Here is a 16,362-nt window from a genome sequence, read left to right as displayed (position 1 = left end):
TTGGTGTGGTTGTTTTTTAAATCTTATGTACATGACTAATTTTGGGGGGTTGGGGGGGTACGCCCTCACTCTTCTGAACCAAATGGCTCAGGGACACAAGATTCTCCATGACCAGCATGGTTGTGCTGTCTGCTACCTGGCTACCTTTCCTTGATTTGTTGGGAAAGAATGATGTCCTAAACTTCCCTTCCTTGAGATACTCCAAGCGTTTCTCTAGCCATGGACTGCAGGAGCAGAGAAGCTTTTATCTGGACTTATTCTGTTGAACAGTGCTCTGCAATTTTGAATGGGAATGGTGCAAATCTAGTTTACCTGAGCATGAATTAACAATCATTGTTATTGTTGTTGTTGTTATTACTGTCATTCTTATTTATCCACCCTTCACACTAAGGTCCCAGGGTGGGTTACAACAATAAAAACACCATGTTGAAAACAGTTGAAAACACCTTACAATCACAGAAAAAATGTGGGTCTTAAAAATGTACAACTCAAATGTCAGAAGCCAGGGGAAAGAGGTATATCTTCTGCCTTCACTGAAAGATATATAATGCCAGGTGCACCTCTGTGAGGAGGGAGTTTCACAACATAGAACTAAATACAGTGGTACCTCTAGTTACAAACTTAATTTGTTCCAGAGGTGAGTTCTTAACCTGAAACTGTACTTAACTAGAGGCGTGCTTTCGCTAATGGGGCCTCTTGCTGCTGCTGCGCCGCCGGCACACGATTTCCGTTCTCGTCCTGGGGCAAAGTTCTCAACTCAAAGTGACGCTTCCAGGTTAGCCGAGTTTGTAACCTGAAGCGTTTGTAACCTGAAATGTTTGTAACCCAAGGTACCACTGTAATTGCATTGAGTGTCTTAGTGCCAAAGAAAGAAAAGAAAACCAAAGGGAATAACTCTTTGGTGGATGAGAGTGTAGCCGAAGAAATAGATGGTGGTTTTTTCTGTCTTACGTTTGTACATTCTAGTTTCAGTGTGTCATTAACTATGCTCTGTTGTAACATTCAAATGAAATTATAGCTGACACTTGAAACTTAGCATTTAAGACTTTAATAGATTGATAAAAGCTGTTATTAGAGGTGAAACTGTTATAAGTAGGACCATTCTGGGGAGGATCCCACTAATTACTTTAGTAGTATTACATTTTTACATATATCCTACCTCTCCCCCACACCAGGACTGATGGAAGCTTACACAGATTAAATAGAACAGACTAAAAAAAATAATCAATCCTTAAAATGTGATCAAATGTAATTTAAGGCAAAAATGGAGACTAGAAATATTTTGATCATTGAATATTCCACTTAGCTGCTAACTGGAGCCTTCCTCCCCTCTTCAGATGAACTAATGAGGAGCTTTTGTGTTTATTAGCACCAGTATCTCCGGACAGTGGTTACTCATCAGCTCATGCGGAAGGTGCCTATGAGGAAGACTGGGAAGTTTTTGATCCGTATGTGTTCATGTTTGATTTCACTTTGTAATTCTAGATAATGACATTTTGAGAAATAAAATACTTTGCCCTCTTAGTTAGCTTTGTGAGTCAGTGTTGAAGACACTTAACAGTACTTAACATTTATTTTGAGCACAATACTGCAGCAGTTCTACAAGCCTCAGTTGTAGAGCCATAGCAGTAAAATCAACATTTATTTATTTGAACCCTCTTTATAATGCTCTTCATCAAAATTGATTTCAGCAGAGTTTACAAACTCAGCTAGTGAGCACTGACAAGTGTATGGCCCAAACTTGGCTGCTGAGAAACAAAGAAGAGGTATTGATGTGCTCAAGGGAACCATATGGTTTGCAGAAATGAAAAGGGGGAAAAAAGGAAAATGTATGGAGGCATTTGAAAAAAAACAACCCAGTGAGGACTGCATGCTTACTGGTCACAGAATTATTGATGTCTGGTGGGGGGGGGTAAACTGGGGGGGGCGGGGTGTAATAGAATAGAATATCTTGGAAGAGAGCCAAGTCAGCTGTCTAGAACCCTGAGCAGGAGCATGCCACGCTGCTGCAACACTTACAGCTCCCACTTAGATACAGGTACTTCCCCATTTGCACATGATCAGCACGTGCATGACTGCTGACAGGCGCACAATTTTCGGCACTGCAAGGGGGTGGAGTAGAATGGGGTGGGTTTATATCATCCCGCTGGTGCTTGCGATGCCTCAGAATGTACCCCCATGTAAATGGGGATCTGCCTGTATGTACATAAAACGTTTATTCAAAAAAAAAAAAAAAAAAAAAGACCTGCTGGTAAAAGAAAAATCAGCAGTCCTTAGTTGTGTGACTAAAAAGGTTTTATCTCAAAACACCTTCATTTGATCCCAAAACATTACAATTGCACACGCACGCCACATCCCATTGAATCATACAGGAAAGTTTTCCAGGGCTTCCCAGATTAGTTATGTGTCTATTTCCATCCTGCATCCAGTGGGGACTGGGATTGCTGAAGATGTCTTCTTACTGCCCTGGTGGTCCATTACATTAGCCTGCCAGGGCTGCTTTCCAAATTTGTCCCAAGAGTTGTAAAGCAGCAGTTGTAATAAATTACCAAACCGTATATTGGTTTGCCTTTCTTCTAGGTACTACTTCATCAAACATGTTCCACCACTAACAGAAGAACAACTTAATCGGAAGCCTGCTCTTCCATTGAAAACGAGAAGCACACCAGAATTTTCTTTAGTTCTAGACTTGGTAAGGAATACATATTGGCATTAGTTATGATAGAAAGGTGTGTGTGTGTGTGTGTGTGTGTGTGTGTGAGAGAGAGAGAGAGAGAGAGAGAGAGAGAGAGAGAGAGAGAGATGTATGCTGTACAAATTGCAGGTGGGAGGGCTTCATTTTCGAGCATACTTTATTTCTACCTGCCTTCTAAGTCATCTCATTTCTTAATTCTTTATAGGATGAAACACTAGTCCACTGTAGTCTAAATGAACTGGAAGATGCTGCACTCACATTTCCAGTCCTTTTCCAAGATGTCATTTACCAGGTAATCAAAACCACGTTCCGGTGAAGTATAAAACTGCTTATATAAATTAAATGGGCAAACACTTGTCATGCACATGGTGTCTTCTTGCCACCCTGGAACATTGGCAATTAAGCAGTATTGATTACATTCTTTGAAATTTTGTCAGGCACGTCCTCAGATATTAGATGTATTGTGACACACTGCTTCTTCCTTGTACACTTGCATACTTTTACACTTCCTTTTCATTTATTTGTAAAGAGCTCAAGCATGAGGAAGCCAGAAGGCTTCCTCTTAGCTGTCTTTCTATGTGGCAGCTTTTCTCCCTGCCAGCAGGTGGAGGCAGGAGTTCTGGAAGCTTAAATAATTTTACTACAGAAGAGCTTAGTGCAGACTTGCTTTTCTGCCTTGCCTGAGTAAAATCGACCCATGCTATTCTGCTCAGAAGGGATTAAAAATACAGACCTGGGAATAACTTGTGCAGATCCATCTCTTCCTTCATAGTTAGGTGCTGCTTGTGTGGCAGGAGTTGCTTTTGTTGATGGAGACTACCAGATTGCTAGCTGTTGGTTGTGCTTCACAACATATTCTTAGCTTCCATCTACTGTGTGTACAACAGTTCGGTCAGTGAAGAACAGAGGAAAGAGGAAGAGTTGGAGGTGTGTTCCAGCAACTGCCAAAAATGCTGCACTCACCCCGGCTGTTGTTCTCAGGTCCCTATTGTGTGATGTACCTGGGAGTAGCAACAGCTTCCCTTCATGTAATTTGCATGATATTGGACTCCTCTGTAGTATCTTTGGAGAATGACACCAGGCACCTTAAATGGACACTTGTCCAGGTATTTTACCCTAATTTTAAAACTTCCATTTTGTCTTTTTGTTCTGTAAAACCTTCCAAAATTCTGAGGCTTAAAATGAGGTATTTCCTTTCCCCAGAAGAAATAATGTTTAGTGACACCAATGTTCAGCTTCCTCTTTAATTAGATAAGTTAGGAAGTTACCTTAGAATATTTTGGATAGTAAAAACAAGAGCTGAAAATTGGCTGATAGCATCATCATCTTTTCTGTGGCTTGCCAATATTACATCTTGCTGAGGACAGCTGAGAAGTAAACACTACTTTATGAGGTTTCTTTATATAAATATTGCTGAAGTGAGTAACAACACATTTGAGTCTAGGGTGGAATAAATGTAGAGTTCCAATTTTACAAACCCCTCCTTGGTTCATGGGCTGGGCTATTGTTTAGGGGGTGTTGTTTGGGGTGGGGTTGTTGTTGCTGTTGCTGTTAAATTGTAAAATCCAAAATAAAAATCCTAAAGTGGAAAGTGTTCAATAGTTTTGATATTTTGTTTAGTGTTTATAACTACTTTTGTTACATTAGTAGTTATGCAATTTTTTAATATGTTGTAAGCTGCCTTGAGCATAGTTTTAAATTTGGAAAGGCGGCATACAAATAAAATGATTGACTGAGTGATTGGTTTCTTGGCAGTCCTTTTCTGCCTAGCACAGGGCTAGCACCATAAAACTTGATTTTTGCAAACTTGGACATTTAGTTAGGAGTTTAGTGACCTCTGTACCTCAAGCTTTGTAATCCTCTATCCACTTATTCCACTGCCAGTCTCATAAAAAGCTCCTCCAGAGTAAGCAAGTTAAGAATTGCAGCTGTAAATGTTCCAGACCTGGTCCTAACCCTTAAGCATTTTGCCTCCCAAGCCAAATGCTCACATATGGAAGTACATTTCATTGCTTTGAGGGGAAACCAGTTTCCAAGTATGCTTGAAATTGCAGTCACGGCCATCTATGGCTATAGATAAACAGAGTTTGCCCCTATGACGCTTGAGTGTCATTTCTTCTATTTTGATATGGGCCCAGTGAATATGGCAAGGAAGTGTGAAGTGTCAGCTTCATAATATTATTGTTAGTCTCTGAAAAACCATTATTCAGTCAAACTCCAAAAGGCAAAAACAATCAAAAGCCTTTTGTGGACCAGAGTCCTCTTTATTTGCTACATAATTTATTTAGAACTAATTTTGTGCAAATGGTCACAATGATGATCAAGTGTTGTAGTGATGTGGTCCATTACTGCAGCCAAGCTTGTGCTTATCTGGGTCCTTTGGTCATCCAGAAGACTTCCTCCAAGATCTTGCTGAAAAGCAGAATGGCAACAAGAGAGACTTTTTTTGTGGTTGTCCCCCATTTCTGGGGTACTTTCTCCAGAGATGCTCCCCTGGCACCAGTCTTTGTGGCAGCAGGCAAATACCTGTCTTTCCTCCCAGGCAGTTTACTATCTTCTTCTCAGTTGGTGCCCTTAATGTTTGTGCCAGGGTAGCTCGATTTTTTTTTAATATTAATGGGGGTTGTGTCCATACTTGAGGAGTGGATTTTGTTATTAGTTTGTTGCTTTGTTAAAAACTTGGTTCTGCTGTATTTATCTTACAGGTTGTATTTGCTTATTTGATGTTTTAAACTATTTTACTGTAAGTCATCAGGAGGTTTTGGGGTTGGTGACTAAAAATTTAATTAATAATAATAGGAAGGAAGGTTCAAGTAGTTACTTAACTGTGCAAAGAATGACTGAGACCATGCAAGTTCACTCTTTTGCTCTCCCCACCCTTTTTAATGATCATCTTCTGTTGATTGCAAAGGCCTGTTGTGACAGTACTGATTCAAGAAGGCAGTATGGGGTTTAAATTCTCTGTCATGTGGACCTTTGGAAGTGGTGATCTGCTTAATTTGTTTCTCAGTGTGGTTTTGAAGGCAAATGAGAGTTGTAAAGCAAGTTGGGCACTGAAAGATACTATAGAATTAAGTATCCTAAAATATAGCAACTGTCTAGAGTTGAAGTTTTTTTAAAGGCCTTGCTCACTCCTTTAGCATTTGTGCTTTTCCCTTAGACAGAGACATATTGATAGCTTGTCTTAAATTATTGACACCAACTGGAAATAATGTGAACCCAAGAACTTTGTCCACTTTGCAGCCAAATATTGTTTATTCTTCTGGATGGAAACCAATTCCTGCATTGCAGGGGGTTGGACTAGATGGCACTTGGGGGTCCCTTCCAACTCCGTGATTCTATGAGTCAGTACTCAGTACACACTTGGGTACTAATAACTTGTATTGGCACTTGCAGAGGTTCTGATGAAGGGATTGTTAATCAGTGAATAAGACTTCTCTTTAGTTCACTAGAGAGCAACCTTCTCATGCTCTTCAGTGTGACTCACCACAGGCACTCAATCCACCCTCACTGCTGAATTTCATCCCCCACCCACCTGAGGGAGCACAATTTGCATGGACTGGAAGGTATTCAGGGAGAGTTATCCCTTCCTCCACATCGCAGTCACTCTTCCCATACCCTGCTAAAGAGCTGTTTGCCAGACTGGGGCATGCTGTTTACATAGGGAGGAAGGCGCCTGGGGATAACTTGGGAACACCAGAACATAGGAAGCTGACTTAGACTTAGACAGTTCGTCTGCTGAACTCAGTATTTTCTCTCCCAGTTGTACCTGGAGATGTTGGGGATTGAACCTGGGACCTTCTGCATACAAAACAGGTGGCCCTTCCCACCATAACTTGCCCCAGGCACCAAAGCAGATGAACAGCAAAGGATCTGCTGCTGTATCTCTTCCATATATTGAGCCCAATTTGCTGCAATGGGTTGCTTTTTAGCTTCATCTAAGGACCACAGGGTGATTTGCAATATAAAAGCACAAAAATACATAACATAGTAACAAACTAAAGCAATACCTCCCACCCCATATAGTTTTAAAGGCCATAGATTGTTTAATTAGCCAAAGGCCTGGGAGAAGGAGAATGTGTTTGCCTGGCACCTAAGATACATAATGAAGGCACCCTTGGGCCCCGGGGTGCACTTCATTCAGCTCTCCTTTTCTCCAGTCCCAGCCAGCACCAGCCTTGCCCACAGGCATGCAGCCGCTAACCACCCACATGTGTCCTTTGTGAGCTAAATGGTGGCACATCCCTGCTTTAAACAGGGATCTTTGCTGAGGAACATTCTTGTGGAAGCTACAGAGTACAGCTAAGGCTTCCATCCTGTACACACTTATGCCAGGAGGGATAGTTTGGCCACAGTAGTACTGCCCTTGCTCACCTTCTAGACTGAACTACACACTCTGTTTTGGGCTGCTCTAGAGGTTGGTTCAGAAATTATAGCTAGTGCAGTATGCTGCACCCCAATTGTTGATGGAACACGGCATATTACACGGATGAAGAAAGCTCTGCACTGGCTGCCAGTACATTATTGAACTAAGCTCAATGTATTATAAAGGTGTATAAACCTAAATGACCTGGGACCAGGTCACCTGAAGGGACTGCCTTATTCCTTATGTACTGTGCTTATCTGGAGAAGCTTTCCTGATTGTCCCAGTTATCCCATACTTTTTTAGTTTCTCCACATACCATGGCTTTCCGTATAGGGGAACTTGCTGAAATAGCATACCAAGGCTTTCAGTAATTTGGAACACTGTTCCAGGCACCTACAATCCTGGTATTTTGTTGCCTGCGGAAAACTTGTTTGTAGAAAATTAATTTGATGCAGTTTTGGTGAGACAAAGTGTTCTGTATTTTATGATTCTATAATTTTAAGATTTTAAAACTTTTATGATGATTTTACTGTACACTGTTTTGATACTTTTTATGTGTTGGTGGTTTATAAATATTCTTATAAATAAAAATAAGATACTGCCTGGTACAATTGCCATTGTATCAAGTGCAAGAGATGATGCTACAAGTTTTTGAGTGAGTTGTAGTAATAGTAATTTTTATTGATTTATCATAAAACATATGGACAAACTAACATACGAACCAAACAATAACTGAGTTGTTTGTTGTTTTGTTTTGTTTTCCAATTATACAAGCAAACAGTAATAAGAATTTTACACCCTCTCTAGCATTACTATTTCTTCTTCAATTACTGAATATAATAAGTATTTTACTGTAAATTTTCACTGCTGTCCACCAACTATAGTTTCAGAAACCCCTGCCATTTGAAGCAAAATGTCCCTATTGTATTCTGTGTATTTTAAAATTGCTTTTTCTTTTTGTTCTAGGTTTATGTGAGATTAAGACCATTCTTCAGAGAATTTTTGGAGCGTATGTCCCAAATCTACGAGGTAAAGGAACTTAATTTGGATCTTGTATGATTATCTTAGCCTTCAGCAGTAGAACAGATAATAACAATGTCCTCCCTTCATTTTCAGATCATTCTTTTTACTGCTTCAAAGAAAGTATATGCAGACAAATTGCTGAACATACTAGACCCCAAAAAGCAACTGGTCAGGTAAGCTTGATGACCAAGTGGTGGCTGTTATTTCTTTTTTAATCAGAATTGCAGCATACACTATTATGATGTACAACCTGAGTGTATTTTAGTTATCATATCTGAATACACATGGAAACACAGATAAAACGCTGAAAACAGGTTATTTTGAAACCTTGGAAACGTTGAACAATACAACAACAAATGGGTGCCTGCAACAGAATGCTGCAGTGTCTCCTCAGGCTCTACTGAGTGCTCATGTTCAGGGTTCCCACCTGCCAGCCATACCTTCCCCAAGTTCTGAGGGGCTCAAGCAGGCCAGTTCGTTCCATTTCTGCCCATCCCAGACTTCCATTTCCTAGTTTTCTTTACCAAATTACGTCAGCGTTCCATAGCAGCTTGCAGTGACCACTGGTGGCATGCTCAGTTCTCATTGGACTCTTATGTTCCGGGGTGGGGGTGGCATTTGCCCTCCTAGGTGGGTCATAAGGAAAGGGTTAAATGAGTGTGAAGTGATTGGCCAGTGGGAACCCAAGGGGAGGAGTTATTGTTGGAGTTGTTTGGAAGTCAGTGGGGAGTTGGAGAAGGAAGAGGGAGGATACGTTTGTGGGTTGGTCTAGTTTTAATGTGAGAGAGTGAGAGGAACTGTTAGGTGGAGTCGGATAGTTGGGATAATCAGTTTGAAGTTGTTAGGAACATGCTTATAAGTTGTTGTTCATGCTTATAAAATAAATTGATTATTTGTTAATGTTAACAACTGTCTGGACTCCATGTGTACCCGAGAGAAACGGGTTGGTGGCAGCGAGGAGGCAATCACAGTGGTGGCACAGGGATCAATAGACTGTCAAACGTCTGGGGACCCTGTGTGATCGCCACAGGATGTTTTTTAAAGTGTTGTATTTCTGCATACTTTAGGGATCACTAAGCATTTTAAAATATTCCTCTTGATTCTCAGTGACCCCATTTTGGCTTCAATTCTCTGTCATCACTCAATCCCCTTGAGTTTGCTATTGGAGGATTTGATTATCCATTTTATTCATATATGTGGTAGCAACTCAGATGGTCTAGTGCAGGGGTGGGAAATCTGTGGGGGCCCTCTGGATGTGGTTGGTTACAGCTCCTACCATCCCTGACCATCATCATCCCTATCCCTGACCATTGATTAGCTGCTGGGGGTGCCAGGAGTTGGAGTCCAGCATCACCTGAAGGGTCCACATGGGAGAAAAATGGGACTACCTGCCAATGAGGTAGCACTTCCTACATATATGAGGGACTGTACTGGTAAATGAAAAATAGGATACTCAGTTGGCCTGGAATGGGGGGTGGGGTAGACTGACTTGCTTGAGTCCCTAGCAGCACCTAGTATCCTGGAAAAATATGTGACTGACTGGAAGTCTTAAGAGAAGCACTCATGTTAATGATGCAACATTTTGTTGCAGGTCCCACTTGTTCCTTCTAATAGTGAACTCATGTGGCTGAGTGCAGACAGAATTGGGCTACTGAGGAACAGGAGGGAGGTATCGGCACGCTTGGGTGAACCCCGAGGTATGCAGAAGTACAAAACATTTTTAAAAGCAAAAAAGAAAAACTCCCAAATGTTTGCTGGGCATGCTCAGTAGTGTCCAGGAGCCACAGAATGTTGAAATATTGGGAAGGAAAAACAGAAACTTGGGGGGAGGGGTCTGTCGGCCTGATAGCGTGTACTATTCTGAAGGAAGACACACTTGGATGTTTGGAACCCTGAAGATGAGCTGTCCTGTTTTATTTATTCATAATATTTATATCCCACACAATAACAAAAGTTCTTTTGGCAGATTATAGTAAAAATTAAATCAATACAAATAAATTAGGCTCAAACATGAAAACTATAACAACATAAGAAGAACAACTGAATTCTCCTGGTGGACTTGTGCGTGAAAGATGGCAGTTGAGGCTTGGCTTTCTTTGGGTTCACTCCAAATGTTACGGGATCATTGTAAAAACACTTCATCATTGCCTGATTTTCTTCCATAGTTAACAGCACAGGTGCTCCATCTCCTGGTCAAATTAATCATTAAGAACACAAGGCCTTGTTTGGTTTTGCGTGATATATATATATGGTAAATATATTGTACTGCAGAGAATTTAAAACCTATTTTTCAGCCAAGAAAAAGCAACCTTTAGCTGTGTTTTTAACATCTATTTTTCAAATAGATATAACACCACACACACCAAAAAACTACCATTTAATAAAAAGACAATTCTTAACATTAAATCCCATGAAAGGGAGGAAATCTTATAAAAAGCAGCATTTGCTTCATATACATTTTTCTCCATGTAATCTGAATGTGTTCTTTTAACCAAATACAGGCATCGACTTTTCCGTGAGCATTGTGTTTGTGTACAAGGAAACTACATAAAGGATTTAAATATCCTTGGTAGAGATCTCTCAAAAACTATTATTATTGACAATTCACCACAAGCCTTTGCCTATCAGGTGAGTGTTTTTTTCTCCGCAGCTGGCTTTGCAGACAAAACAGATGCTAACTAACGTAACTTCATCTGTAGCCTCAGCAAGTAAAAAAGCATGATTTTTGTTTATGCATGTGGGGGCAAGTGCCTAATTCACCACAAAACGTATACGGTATGTTACAATTTGAAGGGCAGTTTGCGACCACAGTATTTCATGATAAATACTGAAAAAGTGTACTTATGTAAAATTATGTGGTTGAATCAGAGTTAGGACTCTGCTGTTGACCTTATCCTGTATTAGTTTTGGTCATGTTAAGAGATTTGCCCTCACACGCCTTCCTGGATTAGGGGCCAGGATGTTTCAGCATTAAGCATGAAATCTCTGGAATGGAGAGGAAACAAAGTGTTGATATGATTCGTTGACAGAAATAGAAGTTGCACTGTATTGATTGTGGCTACAATCTGTAGTAAGGCAAGATGCACTTAATGCACTGAAGTGTCCAACTGCTTTCCCCAGCCTTCTTTCCCACCGTTACAGCTTTTCATATTTGGGAACTGTTGGGCTCATAGGGGAATTGCCAAAAATGAAACTCACAGTAAGATGGCATTGCTACTTGCCTGAACTCGCTTCAGAAATTCTTGTCAATTGACCATATGTCTGGTGTTGGCCTGTTTAATTGCATGTATTTAATTATAATATGCCTTGTGAGCTGAATGAAGGGTGGGTTTAGAAATTTAAATAAAAATATATAAATAATTAAACTTGCCTCTGATATTTTGCTTTTTCTAGCTTTCAAATGGAATTCCTATAGAGAGCTGGTTCATGGATAAAAATGACAATGAGCTCCTAAAATTGATTCCTTTTCTGGAGAAACTTGTAGAAATGGTATGTATTTCAGTGATTAATCTTTTGATAGAATTTTTCCTCTTAAAGCCTGATAGCATTACAAGTGTAGTGGCCCTGTGTTGCTTTCTGGGCATAATTCAGGATGCTGATGTTGATGTAAAAAGCCTTCCCTAAAAAAAACATTGTTTGGGATTCCAGATCATCATGCAGGGTTTGCAAATATTTCTGCACAGTGATTTCAGCACCACTGATCAGCTGATCACGGGCACTTCAAAACACTTAGCAGGGCTGTCTGTAAGGAGCTTTTCCTCTGCTCTTTGCAAGCCCTTTCAACTCCCTGTGGAGTTCAGTTTGGGGAGCTCAGTAGTACAACAAGTCCCATGGTGCTTGAAGTTAGCATATGTCAGCTGATAGTCATTGACTTCTGCTTTCTTGTGGGGTTGGCTGCACTATGGAATTCCTCATGGGGAACTTGGCTTGCTCTAAGTGCCCATTCAGAGGGACGTGGGTGGCGCTGTGGGTTAAACCACAGAGCCTAGGACTTGCTGATCAGAAGGTCGGCGGTTCAAATCCCCGCGACGGGGTGAGCTCCTGTTGCTTGGTCCCTGCTCCTGCCAACCTAGCAGTTCGAAAGCACGTCAAAGTGCTGGTACATAAATAGGTGCCGCTCCAGCGGAACAGTAAATGGCGTTTCCGTGCGCTGCTCTGGTTCACCAGAAGCAGCTTAGTCATGCTGGCCACATGACCCGGAAGCTGTACGCCGACTCCCTCAGCCAGTAAAGTGAGATGAGTGCCACAAGCCCAGAGTCGGCCACAACTGGACCTAATGATGAGGGGTCCCTTTACCTTTAGCTTTTTAAGTGCCCATTCACCAATTGGTGGTGGTAGCAATCAGGCGTGCACTTCTAAGGTTTGGCACTTTGTGCACCTGCCCCACACCTGATGCTGCATGTCTCATTAGGTGTGGGGCAGGTTGATGTGGTTTGGGAATAAGAAGCTAGAGCAGAGGCGGGGAACCTCTAGCCTGCCTGGCTTAATGTGGCCCAGCACAGGTTCCAATTTGGCACATGGGTTGGTGGTTCCCCGTTCCTGCTATAGCTTCTGCATTAGTAAATGTAAAGTCTGCCAAAGCTCAAGGATGAACGCTTTCAGGAGGCCGAGCAATGTGGAATTTTGCAGAGGATGGCTAGATTAGTGGAGCTGCCTTGAGTCTCTGGAATTGGGTTGGAGAGGAACAACAGCAAAATCATTCGCTGGATTTTACATGCATGCAAGAAGTCAGTGTACTTGGAAATTCTGCATAGAAGTAGGTTTAGGCATAACATTTGAATAAAAGGGAATTGTGGAAAACTGCAGGTGAGCAGTTGAAAATTAGAATCTCTGTTGACATCTTTTCTTCTGCTGTGATGGAGAACTACTCTGCACTTACAAGTGGAGCGCTGTTTCTTACATGTGAGACATGGAAGTTACTGGTTTTTCCTTCCTTGCTTCTTTTTAGAATGAAGATGTTCGACCTCACATCAGAGACAGATTTCGCTTGCACGACTTACTACCCCCTGACTAAACACCAATGCTTTGCCAGGTAGCTGAAGGAGAAGAAAATGCAGGACCTTTTTTTTTCTTTTCATTTTGGACTAAAACAAAAACATTGCCATTACTGTTGAAATTTTTGCATTTTTGTACCCTGTCTCGCTTTTCTTATCTCTGGTGCCCAACAATAATCAAGGGTTACAGAAGAACTTTATATAATAATATTCGCCAAATGGAATCCATACAGTAGGTAGGCTAGAACAGAAGCGTCTTTAGAACTAGTGCAACTCCAATAATTTTTTTTATGTACAGGACATCTGCCGTTTTTAAAGAATTCTGTTTCTGCCACCAGCAGTTTGACCTATAAACACACACACAGGATTTTATGAAATAACAGAGATTGAAAATGGACTCTTTTTCTTTTCTCTCTGTTCGGTGCTCTCTAAGTGGGTTTATAGCCACTTCGTGTTACTTTTAAGATTCTCATTTCAACAGGAATGGCCAGTAAATGTTTTTTTTTTTCCTGTTAAGGTTTATAACCTTCTTACATTTTTGACTTGTATTAGAGTTTAGAATTTCATTATGCATTCCTTTTAGTTGAGGCGGCTTCATAGTTTTTCTGGGAATAGCCAAGTTTTATTAGTTTTTTATTATACAATTGAATGGCCATTTTCCTGCTTTGACTGCCTGAATACTGTATATTTGTTTAAAAATATCTAGTTTTATTCCATGTAAGTTTCATTTAGAAATCTGCGTTTAAATATATATTTTTTGTTTCTGTAATATTCTACTGTAGTGGAAATCTTTTCAAAAAAAATCAAGAGACTGGCTAGATAAGAAAAAATATAAGAATTACTAATATTCAGAATATTTAAACCATTGTGATGGCATGTACTCTGGACAGAGATGATCTATTGTGGTGGTGCAAATGGCTGATGGACAAGGATCAATACCTCAGAGTCTACTGTGCATAATACAAGTCCTTGGGGAGAGCTTGCTTGGTCTAATGCAATTCAGTTACTTCTGCCTTCAGTGTCCTCCAAGAATGAAGTATTGTGGAGAGCAGTTCAGTATTTGAAACTGTATTGCGTGGGTTGGTGTCTCTGCTATGCAGCTTGTTACAATCAACGCTAAACTTCTTGCCTAGCAGGGACAGGGCCACCACAGTAACTGTGCATAACCCTGTGGTTCAGTACACTCCTTTGCCACCAGTGCAGCTGATATGCTATCAGAGTGGTTTTCTATGCTATATGGAAATGGTTTTCAAGCCTTGGTTCTCTAATGCAGCTTGTACAAAGAGGCTGATATTTTTTTAATGGAGTGTAATCTCCTTTTTAGGAGGCTTTTTATGGAAGGGAAAAATTTGTAAAAGTTAGTAAGCTTTGCCTCTAAACTGCATTGACATGCCATAGGCTCGGGCTGTTTTTGTGTAAAGGGTGTTGCAGAATGGCACTTTTTCTAAAGAGAAGTTTGATATTTTGTATGCTTGTTAAAGAAAGTACAGTATTGGAAATTAAAGGTGGACAACTGATAATTGAGAAGTATGTCAATTAATTTTTTATGTATATTACCTGTTTACTTGTACAATTTTATTGTACAAATTACACGCAGCTTCATTTTCAAATGAGTCCTTAAAATAAGGAAAATCTTTTTAGGAAAACATTTAATTTTTGTATTTTTTGATTTTAAAAGGCATGAGTTATATCAACTTTTTCCAATGTATTAATGAAGATTTTAACTTTTCATCAGGTTGAGTGTTTTCTTACTATATTATCTGTTGTATATGTAGCTAGCACATTGTGTCACTGAACTGTTAAAAAAAAGTAAGCATGTAGAGCAAGCCTGCTTTGTGGAAAATCATTATTCATTTGAAACAAAATTTTGGTGGATTTTCTGCAGAAAGAAAGAAAGAAAAAGAAAGAAAGAAAGGCATTTGCTATCTAGAATGCTAAAGGTATTTTGCTTGCAGGAAAATTATACAAATTCATTTTAATGAGAATCTCTGAAATGTATTTATCTTTAGGGCATCTGAACATCTTTATGCTGTTTGTCTTAACGTCTTTATTGAAATAAAATGTACATAATGTTACTAATTTTATATATATATATATATAAATGTGTATATACATATATATGTATGTATACTAGATTATATATATATATGTATATGTATATTAATATATATATACATATATAATTATAAATGTGTATGTGTTTGCAGAGAAGTGACCCCTGTAACCACTCCCTTCCTGTTTTGCTAAAAATAGGGATATAGATACATTTGATTTTGAAAATGTTAAGTTTTAAATTTCCCACATATTTTTTTTTTAAGGAAAAGATACATCTAGTGATAACCAAGAAACACTCCCTTATTGCTCCTACCAATGCTAGCAACCCACAGCAGTTTTTCCCAGTGATCTCTAGGAAGAGGCATCCCAAGCACACTCTTTCTGTTCACACTTGGATACAGAAGTTGACCGAGGAGGCTTTGCAGGGACACCTGCCCAGGCTGAGTTTCTTCAGCTTGATAGAAGCACCAGCTAAAAGTGGGGTGACAGCAGCACGATAATGGCAGCTGCGATGGGAGCAAAATGTACCTGCCTCGGTGGAAGGTAGGTACAGAGAGATTCTTTATTTTCTGCAGTTCACAAATAAGTGAGTAGAACCTCCTCCCGACCAAATAAATAGTTGGACATTTTTTGGTGACTTAAAGAAAAACTGTACAGCATTTTCTTTAGAGTACCTTTCTGAAGCATTTGTGCATTTCCATTTTTTTCCCATTACAAACCCCACTGCTTTTCGTGAAGCTGACACAGTGCATATTACCAACCTACCTGTTCTGTGATGTCTGATCACTGAAAAGAGAAAAGAAGAAAGAATGTGAGCTTTTACAACAACGATTATTAGAAATTGTAGGGAAATCTACAGTCCTACCTAGGACAGCTAAATCAACCATTGCAGGCTGCTCTGTAAATACATATTAAAGTATCATTTTGTAAGTTGGTGCAAGTCTGATTTTTAATTCCCATTGTCCCTTTTCAGTGGAAATGTAAAAATGCTACTATGGTTATTGTAAATGTCATATGGTGTTGCGATTTCATTCTTTTGGCATGATTGGGTTGTTTTTTCTTGAATTTGGAATAACTAAACAAGGTAGTATGGGAAGGTCTTCCTTTTGTTATTGAGAACAAATCATCTAGGCCAAATGCATTTTGAGAACTATCATTGAAAAAAGGCAAAGGACACAAACTTGTATTCCATCACTTACTCCAGCTGAATTCCTACTTGCATAAAGAAA

At 39.9% G+C, this 16,362-nt stretch overlaps 1 protein-coding gene across 3 annotated transcripts in view; it reads left to right on the top strand.

Moving 5' to 3' along the window:
- The window catches only part of CTDSPL2 (CTD small phosphatase like 2), a 39,682-nt gene extending 23,846 nt beyond the window's left edge, over positions 1–15,836 (top strand). For all 3 annotated transcript variants that reach the window (XM_083713201.1, XM_083713202.1, XM_083713200.1), the window contains 8 exons: positions 1,370–1,448; positions 2,581–2,692; positions 2,901–2,987; positions 8,028–8,090; positions 8,178–8,257; positions 10,586–10,712; positions 11,478–11,573; positions 13,033–15,836. In XM_083713201.1, the coding sequence (XP_083569327.1) occupies positions 1,370–1,448; positions 2,581–2,692; positions 2,901–2,987; positions 8,028–8,090; positions 8,178–8,257; positions 10,586–10,712; positions 11,478–11,573; positions 13,033–13,098 (710 nt within the window). In that variant the 3' untranslated portion in view covers positions 13,099–15,836. The remainder of the gene's footprint in view (positions 1–1,369; positions 1,449–2,580; positions 2,693–2,900; positions 2,988–8,027; positions 8,091–8,177; positions 8,258–10,585; positions 10,713–11,477; positions 11,574–13,032) is intronic.
- Positions 15,837–16,362: the final 526 nt, after the last annotated feature.

The sequence above is a fragment of the Podarcis gaigeae genome (genome assembly GCF_964106915.1).
Source record: "Podarcis gaigeae genome assembly, chromosome: 14".
NCBI lineage: Eukaryota > Metazoa > Chordata > Lepidosauria > Squamata > Lacertidae > Podarcis > Podarcis gaigeae.
The sequence above is the reverse complement of the archived record's forward strand: the minus strand, read 5'-3'. Positions and strand labels throughout refer to the sequence as shown.